The sequence below is a fragment of the Aplidium turbinatum genome, chromosome 1 (genome assembly GCF_918807975.1).
Source record: "Aplidium turbinatum chromosome 1, kaAplTurb1.1, whole genome shotgun sequence".
In the NCBI taxonomy this organism is placed as follows: domain Eukaryota; kingdom Metazoa; phylum Chordata; class Ascidiacea; order Aplousobranchia; family Polyclinidae; genus Aplidium; species Aplidium turbinatum.
The window spans coordinates 16,985,888-16,998,625 of NC_137472.1; the positions used below are offsets into that span (position 1 = coordinate 16,985,888).

At 37.8% G+C, this 12,738-nt stretch overlaps 1 protein-coding gene across 1 annotated transcript in view; it reads left to right on the top strand.

Annotated features, from left to right (window-relative positions):
• LOC145784704 (allene oxide synthase-lipoxygenase protein-like) overlaps positions 1-12,738 on the top strand; it is a 33,645-nt gene that overhangs the window by 14,686 nt on the left and 6,221 nt on the right. The window contains exons 2-7 of the mRNA XM_082596592.1: positions 1,197-1,383; positions 1,726-1,854; positions 3,765-4,004; positions 6,126-6,222; positions 7,803-7,950; positions 12,419-12,667. Coding sequence (XP_082452718.1) covers positions 1,197-1,383; positions 1,726-1,854; positions 3,765-4,004; positions 6,126-6,222; positions 7,803-7,950; positions 12,419-12,667 — 1,050 coding nt within the window. The remainder of the gene's footprint in view (positions 1-1,196; positions 1,384-1,725; positions 1,855-3,764; positions 4,005-6,125; positions 6,223-7,802; positions 7,951-12,418; positions 12,668-12,738) is intronic.

The window sequence follows — 12,738 nt, forward strand, 5'->3', positions numbered from 1 at the left end:
GCTGTTGCAGTTATGCAGTTTCAAGTTTTTTTATCGTATCCTGGGTTAATCTGAGTCGAGAAAAGACGAAATCCTCTTTCGCAGCTCGAAACAATCTCAAAAACCAATGTCGTTAGAATACACAAGAATGGCGCAATAATGATAAAGAACCTTTGTCTATTTCAGTAGTTGATGGTCTTATTGGTCTATCCCAGAGGTCGGGAACCTATGGCTCGCGACCCATATACAGTATGGCTCTTTCGATGATGGCATAACGTAACAATCCTTTCGTAACAATTAAGCAAAACAATTACAATACAGTCTCAAAATATAATAATTATCTGCTCTTTATTTATAGCTATTGCTAGCCTAAACTTGGTAAGGAAAAACACTTCCGTTTGTGAGACCCTGTTTAAAATAGCGCTAGAAATCAGCGCTGACGCTGATGCCGTCAATTCCTTTAAAAGCTGACGCAGTACTTTACGCCGTGAAATTTTTAGGCAATTCGCGCTGACGCCATCAATTTATTTCATTGACGCGTACAACACTGCAAGTCTGGCACAAAAAAGTACGTTCACAAGCAAGCAAAATCCTTTCGCATCGAAGCAACGTAAAACAACGTTATGGTCTTCGTTTATAATGATTATATATAATTAATCAATCAATTTGAAAGAATTCGATAACACGGGTTATTTTTAATGCCTTGAAGGTTAAAATAGAACAATTCTCGGAGTACTGTCATAAGTTTATGACAAAAGGACGCATAGACTCCTTTTGAGTCTGAAAGCTGTCAAACTAAGATAGTTATTAGACTTGTTTTTTCTTGGCGTTGCAGACAAAGTAATAATATAAATGTTTTTCTGTAATCCAATCAGACCACCAAATTTCCAAATAGGAAAGTTTTGATTTCACTTGCACAATTCAATATTCACAAAAGTGATGTTACAATAACATCAGCAAGATTAAACTAAAGAATAAACTGCACGAGCTAACACTGCTCTAAAACTCAACGGAAACCCGCATAGGTGACATGGGGTTAGTCATTGGTGTTATCAACACCGCAGTGTACGCGGCCGCGTTGGCTAAATAAGCGGTAATGCCACAGCACTGACAAGTGACGACTGACGAGTGCGCGGCATTTTGACTTGTGAAGTTATTTCTAGACGCTAAATAGTTTGGTTGAGGCGCTTTACTGCAAGGTGTTGTGTAATTTACAGAGTGCAAATGCTCGGGCCGAGGGTTCTACAGACGCAACTGTATCGATTCAACTCCTCAATGAAAATGGAGATGCCACTGAGTGGCACGTCCTTGACAACTTCTGGTACAATGACTTCGAAAAGGGGCAAACAGATAAATTTAGCATCACCGCAAAAGACGTTGGACTCCCAAAAGTGATCCGCATCAGTTAGTTTCCTACAATGTTATGTCAAAACTGATAAAATATTGTTTTACAGAACTTCAAACAAATAGGAAATCAATTTATATATTTGTAAAGTCTAGATGCAATTTTTACTGAAATTAGGCTGATAACAGAGTTTTAAATATGACAAAATGATATGTTTTATCCGTTTTAGTTACTTTCCTTGTTTTTTTTCTTTCTTTCTTGCAACAAGTGTTCATTAAACAAAGTGTCATGGTGTACAATTATTGTGCATAACTTAAAACTGATTATGTAGTACTAGTACATTGTAACTTAGCATTATATTTAACTAATAATTACTTACCACCAACCTTGCATCCTTTCAGAATTGGACGTAGCTGCCGACGCGAGTGGGTGGAACTGTGAGAAGATAACTGTTCACAATCAAACAAAAGAAGTTGTGTTTCATGTCAACGATTGGGTGCTGGACGAGATAGCAGTCGCTTCAGGCAAAGGTTGTTGCAAATATTTTTTTTTTATTTTGCCATCAAGAGTTTGGCAATCTATTTTAACTTCAAGAATGTTTTACAAAATTGAAAAGATGTACAAAAATCATTCAGGCAAAGGTTGTTGCAAATTGTATTTTAAAGCTATCGGTAGAGAGTTTGTCTTGTTGTACCATATAAGCATACGAAGCCGAGTAATGTAATCAGATTTAACATAACGTTTATTTTTAACAGTTACAGAAAACAAACTCTGCATTAAAAACAAATCTTACATAGAACATTTTCGACATCACATGATGTCCTCTTCAGGAATAACAATTATACAGTAATTGTATCTACATCTGAACAAAATACTTTGGTTAAAGGTTAAATTTATCAAAAGGACAAAATTTTATTGTTGATTTTTGTGTTTTGCCAGCACGGGTTTGGCAATGTATGAAACTTCAAACCTATTGTCTAGAATCGAGAAGATGTACAAAGCCATTGGCAAAGCCATTGGAAAAATATCGCATGCAAATAAGAGTTATTTTACTTGACATACATTCCAAAACATTTATTAAAAAGAATGAAAAGAAAACGAACTTAAAAAAAAAAACCTTGAGAAATCGAAACAAACGTTAAAATAAATCAGCATTTCCTCTATCTCACTTAATTTGTAGATATTATAAGTGTCACTTGTCTAGAAATCAATAGGCCTACTGTCTATTCTTGGTTTTGTTGCGAAGCAACTTAAATCACCAAGGTTTTGTAACTTTTATATAGTTTGTATACACTTAAGTTTTTGCCATCAATGTGTAGGTTTGCTTATTATTTATTCAACTACAATTTGTTGTGTCGTTTTTGTCGTATCCAGGCTTACACCCGGTGGTTGAAGATTTAGATTAAGTGGACGGGAAGGCAAGGAAGCCAATCTTCGTGTCCACCTTCAGGCATGCCTTTAAGTGTCCTGCCAAAGACACAGCCACATGCTCTTGAGCGGTGTCGAGCCGGCGCCCTTTAGATTGCCGTTCCAGGGTTCGCAATCAAACAGTTGTATCGTTAATGCCCCTAGGTTGATAATGTGATTGTTTTTGTTTTATAAACACGAAAAGATTACATTGCATGTTTATAAAAAAAAAGGCAACCAAATGAACTCACATTAATTTAATTCACAAATTGATATATGTAGTCTAAGATAGGCTACAAAGTACACCCTATATTCAGCTATTTTTTTCGCCCATAACTTGGGAGGGGTGGGTAATTTTAATTTTACCGTTAGCCCTAATTTTAGGAAACAACAGTAGGCTATATTCTAAGACTCCTGGTTAATTTTTTTGAAATTTTCGTCCAAAAATCCCCCTACCTGGGAAATTACTTTATGGTAAAATTGCCTTGCATTGCATAGACGTCATTTTTTTGTTTGTGGCATTTAAAGTTCAAGAATTGTTTGCTTCTATACTAAAATATGTTAAAAATGTTGCAAGACAGCCACAGTTTTTCTGAGGTAAAGTTGTCATTTTTTTCTTTGTCAGCATGACTGCGCGCATGCGCAAAAGCGTGATATAAATGCAAGCAGTTTGAGTGAAACTGGTTATATTCACGCCGCCATAAATTTTTAAAGTGTTTCAGTACAATAGCAAACAATATGCCATAAACAAAAATTGACATCCATGCACTACAAGGCTACAAGGAAATTTTAAGCAAAAGTAATTGTCAGGGTAGAAGAGGTAATTTTGGACAGAAATTTCAATTGTTTTACCAAGGATCTTAAAATATACTATTGTATCCTAAAATCAAGACTAAACTTGAAATTAAAAGTACGGTACTTCCCCTCGCCCACTGTAATATTCTCGGTTATATTCATTTACGCCTCTCGGTTATATTCATCTACTTTTCTCGTCAATAACATTCAATTCATCAAGTTTTGGTACATCTCTCAGCTGAACTGCCGCAAAACGAGACACTGAAGATTGTTCGAGAGATTCGCGAGCAGGAAGTAGAAAAGAGCAACGCCACCTATCGATGGAACGTAGTAGGCACTGACGGTTTACCTCGGTACTGTTACGCTGACAAGTATGAAGAGTTGCCTCCGCTTTTTCGCTATAACGATATCCAGTATGAAAACTTCCTTAGCCTCAAAGACGTTTCACTGACGAATGCTTTGCTTTTTTCAGCTAAAGGTAACTGATACGATTGCAAACAATAGTCTTACTTATTTCACTATGTAGATTTCAATGACCTGTTTTACCCTGATGCTGGGAGTTCGCTGTGGTAATAGCGATTTACACTTGCTTTTGGTACACAGTTCCCTAGTCATGTGCTATTGTGCTATGACGAATGGTGTTGAAGTCAGTGAGTTGTTCTTTAATGCGGCTCTTTTGTTTGGCTTGAGGCTGCTGGCTGTTGAGTTTCTGTGTTGTTAGGTCTTATTGCTATGAAAAAAATCTACATGGTGAAGTAAGCAACGATCATGCTGCTAAAAGCGTAACTCAATCAATTGCATTCTCATCTATGTCAATATTTGTATTTTGAAAGTAGCACGGTTTCGAGAAAATATGCCAAAAAGCGACAAAAACATTTTCAGATTACATACAAAACTTTGAACGAACAGTTAGTTTTGCTACACCCAAAGAGGTTTTGGTTTTGCTACTAGCGCGCTACTCTTTCTATAGCTTTAGCGATGCTACATTTTGGTTGGGGTAGCGTCTGCAGCTACTTTTTCCCAATGTAGCGGTAGCGTAGAGGCGCTACATTTGCTTCAGCCTTAATTTTGCTACTTTCCAATTTAAAGAGGAAAAAATGTATATTCTTTAAACATTTTTAATGAAAACACAGCATCGAAATAAAATTTCACCAAAAACTTGTTTTCCATAACGACGTTAAATTGCACTGCAGTGTAAACGAATGTGATTATGGAATAGGATATCGTGCGTTCTCAAGGTCATTTTGACTTTATAAGATACTTGAATTAAGCTTTCCAATGTCAGATTAGGAAAAAGTAGCGCGTAGAAGTAACTGTAGCGTGCGCTACTTTTGTTCAAGTAGCGGCAGAGCGTTACTTTTCATCAATTGGTAGCGAGTAGCTGTAGCGTTGCTCTTTTGGCATATTGTAGCGGTAGCACACTACTTCCAAAGTAGCGAATGCCCACCTTTGGCTACACCAATGTTTCACAATAAAAAAATTGAAAAATACATTAATTATCTTTTTCATGTTAACTTGAAATAGAGAGTAGCAAAATTACGGTTGAAGCAAACGTAGTAGCTATTACGCTACTGTTACATTGATAAAATCATATCTCCCCTACTGCAACTAGTGATCAAATGCAACAGTGGTACAAGTATCTCATATACCGCTATTGCTATTAAAAAGTAGCGAAGTTGCAAAAGTAACGCGCCACTACCTGGTGCTTATCCCTGACTGCATGCACCATGCGACAATATCATTTCTTCCACTCATTTTTAGGCTTATTTCTTTGCTAATAAAAAACAACTAATAACATTTTAAGTTTTCACTAAAACGGATCGGAATGATTTTAAAATAAATTCAGCTCTTGTTATTTAATTTGCAAGCCTATTTTTTACTGATATTTTTTTTATTCACTTGTTGATTTATACTGGTACACTCCTTCATTTTCCTTCTGTTTTTTATCCTAGAAGAAAAACTACCATTGCAACATTTGTTTTTGCTTTTGCCAATTTTTCAAATTAAAAGAAAGTATGTTAAAATACGAAAAAGCTGTAATATAAAGTTACGGTATTGTTCCCCCCGCCAAACGGGCACCCCCGCCGACTGAAATCAAGACACCCATTCGTGCCAGCCGCTCGGCTTCTGATCAACGAAGCTGATGAACAAGACATCTCTGCGGCTACTTGGGCGGACCATAAATGGAATTCTGAATGGAGGTCAAGCACCACCAGACTCCATTCATTCATCCCCGACGCCGACACACGCCCAATCGGCCTGACACTACAGAGACAGGCGTGGGTGCGCCTCAACCGTCTCCGTACGGGCGTCGGCCTTTTCCGCTCAACCATGCACCAATGGGGAATGGCTTCTTCCTCCTCCTGTGAATGTGGTGCCGAGGAACAGACCGCAGACCACATCATCAATGACTGTACCATCTTCAAGCCACCTAACGGAGTGGAAGGTCTGCGCGTCATGGATGATGAAACTAAAGACTGGCTGCTCTCTAGCAGCCTTCCAGTGTAGTCCGGGAACATCGTGAATCTGGGGTGGTAAAAGGATAGACCCTCGGCCCCAGAAGCTCAGACGACGACGACGACGGTATTGTTGTTTGCAGATTTTTTTGTGGATACAAGTGTGAAAGAGTATGACGACTACCTTACCTATATTGTGCATCCAGAATTGCCTAAAGAAAGGACACCGTTTCATGATAGGTAAGCTAACCAAATAAACCAGTGGTTCCCAACCTGGGGTTCGCGGACCCCTTGGGGGTCCGTAAGAAAGCATTTGGGGGCCCGCGATTACCTTGATGAATTTTGAAAAAAAAACGAAAAGCGATCTTTTTACTTTCATTTCTTTCTTTAAATGCAAATGTGTCAAGCTCAAGCCCGCGAGGATGAACTGTACCGGTATACATTAAAATAAATCTATGCTGCTGCCTACAGTGTGTAGCCTACATTGACCTTAAACTACATCTACCACAACGCATGTCGATTACAGTCAAATCAGGATTGGCTCGTCTATTACGTACCGTAATAGAAAGCAGGGAGAAAAATTTTGCGCACACTTGGAAACCCTGCAAATCTCATTTCAAGGTTATTTTAATTTAGAACACCTGCCGAACGAAGTTGAAACATGGATTCGAAATCCTTTTTTTTGACTTAAACAACATTAGCGATGACGATCTCAGTAAAGATGACCTAATTGATTTGAGATCAAAAGAGTTATAACGCATTGAATTTCATTCAATAACTGTGTTTTGGTGCTCACAACTGCAAACCTACCCATTCTTGGCAAAGCAAGCGATTGTTGTTTTGTTACCATTCATCTTACCTTTGCGAGGCAGGATTCTCAGCTCTTGTTGCAATAAAAACTAAACATCGAAATCACCTGGACGTTGAAGATGACATGCGTGTTGCATTGTCAAAAACTCAACCACAGTTCAGTAGTTTAGTTCAGAAAAGGCAACAACAGCCCTCTCATTAAATTTGCTTACGTTGAAAAAGTTTCGGCGTGGCACTTTGGGTCACCTTAATATTCAAATACTGCTGACATTTCTTGAACAATTCATTTATTTAAGCTACTGTTTAACCTGATATTTGCCGCAGGAGTCATAGCGGCAATGCAATATGACACAGTAGCCTACAGTAGTTGAGTAGCATAATTATTTCAATAGTCAATAGTATGTTAATTGAGTTTCAGGCAAAATTTAGGTAGGGGTCCGCAGAATTAATAATTTGTCCAAAGAGGTCCGTGACAACAAAAAGGTTGGGAACCACTGGAATAAACGATAGACTTTCCATAGGCTTATTTGACAAAAACTAAACAAAAACAAAAGACAAAAACAAAAAGGTAACCTAATGAACTATTAAGCTCATTTGACAAAATTGCAATTTTTTTTTTTCAACAAGGAAATCTGTGACTTAAGGTTTTCCAGATATATTTGAACTAGGGGAAAACTTCATGCAAACCCTAAGAATGTTACAAGACACTGAACAAAAGTAGCAGCGGGTCCATTGTGAAACGCTTGGTCATTGCTCCTCCCCCAAAAACAAAATTTTTTATTGGTTTTCGCAAAATTTTCTCACTCGCACTGCTTGCTCAATCATGTTTTGTGAATTAGACTGGCGACATTGCGCACATGTGTTTGCTGCAATTTACTTTCTACATGAGAATAGACTTTAGCATTATTTCAAAAAAGTGTCAAGTTTGAAATATTTTAGTTTTTTTAGACTAACCGGGAGTCCTATCTCAATAACAACTGTGCATCACTTAAGAATTGTTTTGGTTCTAGGTGGTTCAAAGATGAAGAGCTTGGACGACAGATGCTAAATGGAGTCAATCCCACTGCCGTGGCACTTTGCACTCAAGTACCAGATCAGATTTTAGAAGCGGAAAAGGAGATTTTTAGGAAGGGCGAAACATTCTGTGAAGAGATGAAAGTAATTTTTTTCTACTTTAATTCGTTTGAGTCGTAAAAGAATGTGTCGATCTGTGGTCAGGGTTGAAAGTAACGATCGACAAGTTGTCACTATTCGATAGCGTTATTCGTTGCTTTCTGAATATCGAATGCTTATACCCATTCCTTTTAAAAATAAATATCGAATGCGCGTTATTCACTGCTTTTTTATGCAAGCAACGAAATTATTCGTTTTTCACTAATCGATATTTAGGAGAACTGCTGAATCATTTTTTGTTGTTTACTTACTTCATCGTCAAAACGAGTTTACGAGATTTAGTTTTCGGATTACTATCCGACCTAGTCCCCTTCTAGTTTTCGAGCTTTAAAGGATTAAGGAAAAATTTGCGGCAACACAGTTCAGAAAAACCATGCCAGTGAGAGTCGTTAACAGGTTAACGGTGTTGCGGACCTTGCGGTTTTCCCGCAAGTTTGGGCTTGTGTTTTTCGAGTTTCAGTTGTTTTTTTTTAGTTTGCGGGTTGCTTGTTTTTGGGCTTGTTTTTTGGCCAGTCAATTTTTAATAATTGCTTTTCATTGCTTTTTAAGTATCGATAGCAGAAAGTCATTGGTTTTTTGGGCACTATCGAATAGTGAAATAGTCATTTCTTTTTGACTAACGACTTCCAACCCTGTTTGTTGTGTACCAACCAAATTTACAAGACTTTGTAAAAGTAGAAGACGTGATTAATAGTTTCACAGTTGGACCGTATGGTTGAATGATGAGAGTGTGCTGTAATGTCGATATTCGAAAGCGCGGTTCGATCACGTAACTTCTTTGTGCGTCACATGACCGTAAGTCCGTAACCCAGAGCATCACTCAAGCTCTTTTATCTAATTCGGCCAAGTCGAACTACATTGTGACACTTAATGTTGTCTGAACTTGGACATCAAGGTTGCCTTACTGTCCATGTCACAAATGTCCAAATTTAAATGAGACTTTAAATGAGATCATTGAAACGCATTGCTATAAGGGCTATCAGGTGCTAAGATTTTCAAGGTTTTGAAACAGATTGTGAGTCGTTCTGGTGTACACAAGGCAGTAAAAAGGTTTAGAGAGGCTGGTAGCTGCTTACTAAAAGTCAAAAGCACCCCAGAGCGGTTTGTAAGAACCAAAAAATCATTAATGGATGGAATAGATCCCCGTCAACAGACTTCAACAATCGGAAACTTCACTTTGCCAGTCTCGGTGACCGGGCCTGCGTCAGTGATTCAAAGCCTCTACAACAGGGGTTCTTAACCGGGGGTAAATTTACCCCCTGGGAGTAAATTTTACCTACTAAGGGGGTAAATTTACTGAATCATAAATTAAGGCTTTCAGACAAAATTAGATCTGTGAAGTAGAAGAGTTCAAAAAGGAATTTAGACAAATTTTTCAACATTTGATGATTGGAAAGTCAGTAGAAGTTGCAATGAGATTTCTGACCTCGAAGTCGAAATATGCCAGCATCTTGACGCCTTAAAAAAGAATTTTGACGGTTACTTCGAAGGTGAAAGTTTAACAGTACGGCTCTTTGGATAACTCATCCCTTCGAAGCCAAGTTAGAAAGTATTGCTGACGATGATCTTTGCAAAGATGAATTGATTGATCTTCAATGTTCAACAACTCTTTGTTCTAATTTTTTATCGTACCATGGTGACTTTTCCAAGTTTTGGTGTTGATTAGTCAAAGAGTTTCCTATGCTGACTAAGCGTGCATTTGAAGTTATTATACCTTTTCCAACTACTTATCTGTCTGAAGCAGAGTTCTCTTCATTGTTGACTATTAAAACAAAACATCGATCTCGCTTAGTTCCCAAAGACGACATGCGAGTATAGCTCTTTCAACGACTGTTCCAAGACATTATTGTTCACAATCACAGGACCCCGTCAAGAACAATCGTGTCTTCGGCAAATAAACAGCTTGTTTTTGATATTTGCCAAGGTAAATCCAGACAAAAAGGATGTTTTGCATTTCTTCGCATGGTTGACTGGACACGATGACATCACAAGGGGCCACCAAAACGGTGGGAGTAAATTTTACTTTTTTCATTCGGCAAGGGGTAAACGAGACAAAAAAGGTTAAGAACCCCTGCTCTACAAGTATGCGAAACTGCCAGGATTAAGCTCTGCAAGAAGCTTTCCCAGTCCGAGGATAAAGATTCAATCAAGCAAGCAAATATCTGTAGGCCATATGAAAAAAGTTCAAACTTTTTCCTTGCTATCCCGTAATTTCCATTTACAAGACCACGGCAATAGATGTAACAGTCCATTACGTAAGTCTACAAATTAATACAGGGTAGCCCAGCGAAGTGCGGAATAAATTTCATTTTAAATTTAAACACATTTTCCGAACACTAAATTATTTGTATTTATTACAGATTTATAGTATAATCATCCTAGATTACTAATAGCCTACTCTATAAATTTCTGGAAAAATAAAGTTACACCCAAGGCGAAGACTTTAAATGAGATCATTGAAACGCATTGCTATAAGGGCTATCAAGTGCTAAGATTTTCAAGGTTTTGAAACAGATTGTGAGTCGTTCTGGTGTACACAAGGCAGTAAAAAGGTTTAGAGAGGCTGGTAGCTGCTTACTAAAAGTCAAAAGCACCCCAGAGCGGTTTGTAAGAACCAAAAAATCATTAAGAACATTAGAAAAAAGTTGCAATGGAATCCTGGAAGGAACACCAGAAAAATTGCTAAAAAGGGACATGTTAACCGTTCAACCGTCCAGCCAGAGGGTGGTGGTAGGGGATCTGGTCAAGCCCTACAAAATTACCAAACGACAACTTCTTTCTGATGCCACAAAAAAGAAGACGCTCGAAGGATCAAAGATTCGTTTGAATAAGCTCCTTGATGGTACGCAGTCACAAGTTCTCTGGACTGATGAGACATTATTCACGGTTTAAGCCTTACACAACAGCTAAAGTGATCGGATTAGCATTAAATCTAAAGATTCGGTACCTGTTGAACGTCAAACTTATTCAGGAGGCAAAAACCAGCTTCGGTAATGGAGTGGGCAAAGGTTACGTCTACAAGTCTCGAAACCTCTTTGATTTTCATCAAGGTTAGTGTCAAAATCAATCAACATGCTTATCTGAAGAAGTTAAAGGATGAAGTTATTCCTTGGGTGAGGAAAGTCACTGGAAAATGAGGGAATTACACTTCAGCAGAATGGAGCAACCTCTCACACAGCCAGATTTGTCCAGGACTGATGCAAAGACAATTTCAAGCTGTTGTGACCATAGAAACTATGGTTTTCATCTTCTGATTTAAATCCAATGGACCTATGGATATGGTCTACCCTACCTTAAAGAAGAAGTCCTCCGCTGTATCCCACTCAAGTGTTGAGGTTCTGAAGTAAAAACTGACCAAATTTTGGGTAGAAATTGACGCTGAAACTGTGCGTGCCACGTGTGATTAGATGATCCCTCATCTCCGCCAGGTTATCAAGGAGAAAGGTGGAGATGTTTAAGAATTCTTGGATGTTAATACACTTTTCTTTACAAACGAAGTTATTTTCACATGAGTCAGTTCAATCATAAACAACTAACAATCGATTTCGATCAGCTAATAGCTAAATCATCTTCAGTTATGCTGTTAAATAAGTTAAGCTGTTGTTTCTTAGTTAAGCAGTTGTTGTGCAGGTAGTTGTCAGGTTACCTCATGGATATCTTTTGATGTACCGGTAGTTATTTCTTTTCGTCACTATATTTGCTAGAATAGGCGCCTTATCGGTTAAAGCGCAGACTTTACCTTTGGGTCAATTTAACCAATCTTTTGCGTGGGCCTATTGTTGGTGTTTCCTGGTTAGGCTTATGATGGTCCAATTTTGTACCATACTCTTTCGTGCCATTTTTCATTTATTCCGCCTTTGGTTGTCAGTCTTTTCCATCAACTTTTTTAAGGTAGCAAGTGAAACATTTTTTATTCTTTCGCACTTTCATCATTTGATTATTTGTGCTGTTTGCTTTCAGCTTATCTGAAGGTGATCTAGCTGCTAGCTGATCGAAATCGATTTTTAGCTGTTTATGATTGAACAGACTCGAGTGAAAATAAATTCGTTTGTATTGCAAGACATGTAACCGAGTCTTTCATATCAAGCATTGTTGTGGGTTTGATACCTATCAGAAGATATTGCATTTTCTTGATACATTTCTCTTTTATTTGAAAAAATGAGTTGCTTTTATTTGGTCTTTATATAATAGAAAAAACTAATTTTTATTTGTCCAGACTTCGCTGGGCCACCCTGTAAATATTAATATAATTCAGACAAAGAGCAAGTGCCCAGTGCCAACTCACAGATAAATATTACACTGCTTTTATTTCATGGGAATACGCTCTTTCACGAAGTCAAATGAGAATTTGTAACTCACATTAACTTTGTAATTTACTTCAGAACTAGTGTAAATTTATTGTTGCAAAATTTATAAGATGTTTGAGTGTTTATAAAATGCTTTGTATTTTAAGGCGAAACGCATCTTTGTCGTCGACAATAGAGAACATTCCATGGGGGTAAAGAGAAACCAAACAAAGGGTGGAGATAACTTGTATTGTGCTGACGCTGTTGCTCTGTTCCAAGTGCAACCTGACAAACGATTTCTACCAATTGCTATTCTGTTGGAAGAAGATGGTGAAGTCTTTACCCCTTACGACAACGAGCATGATTGGATGTTGGCAAAATTTCATTTTAGATGCAACGATTCTGGTGTTCATGAAGTATGCAGCAGCGACTAGTAATGGCTAATCATCTCTATTTAAAATTAGGACACTCGTATAACACTAATTCA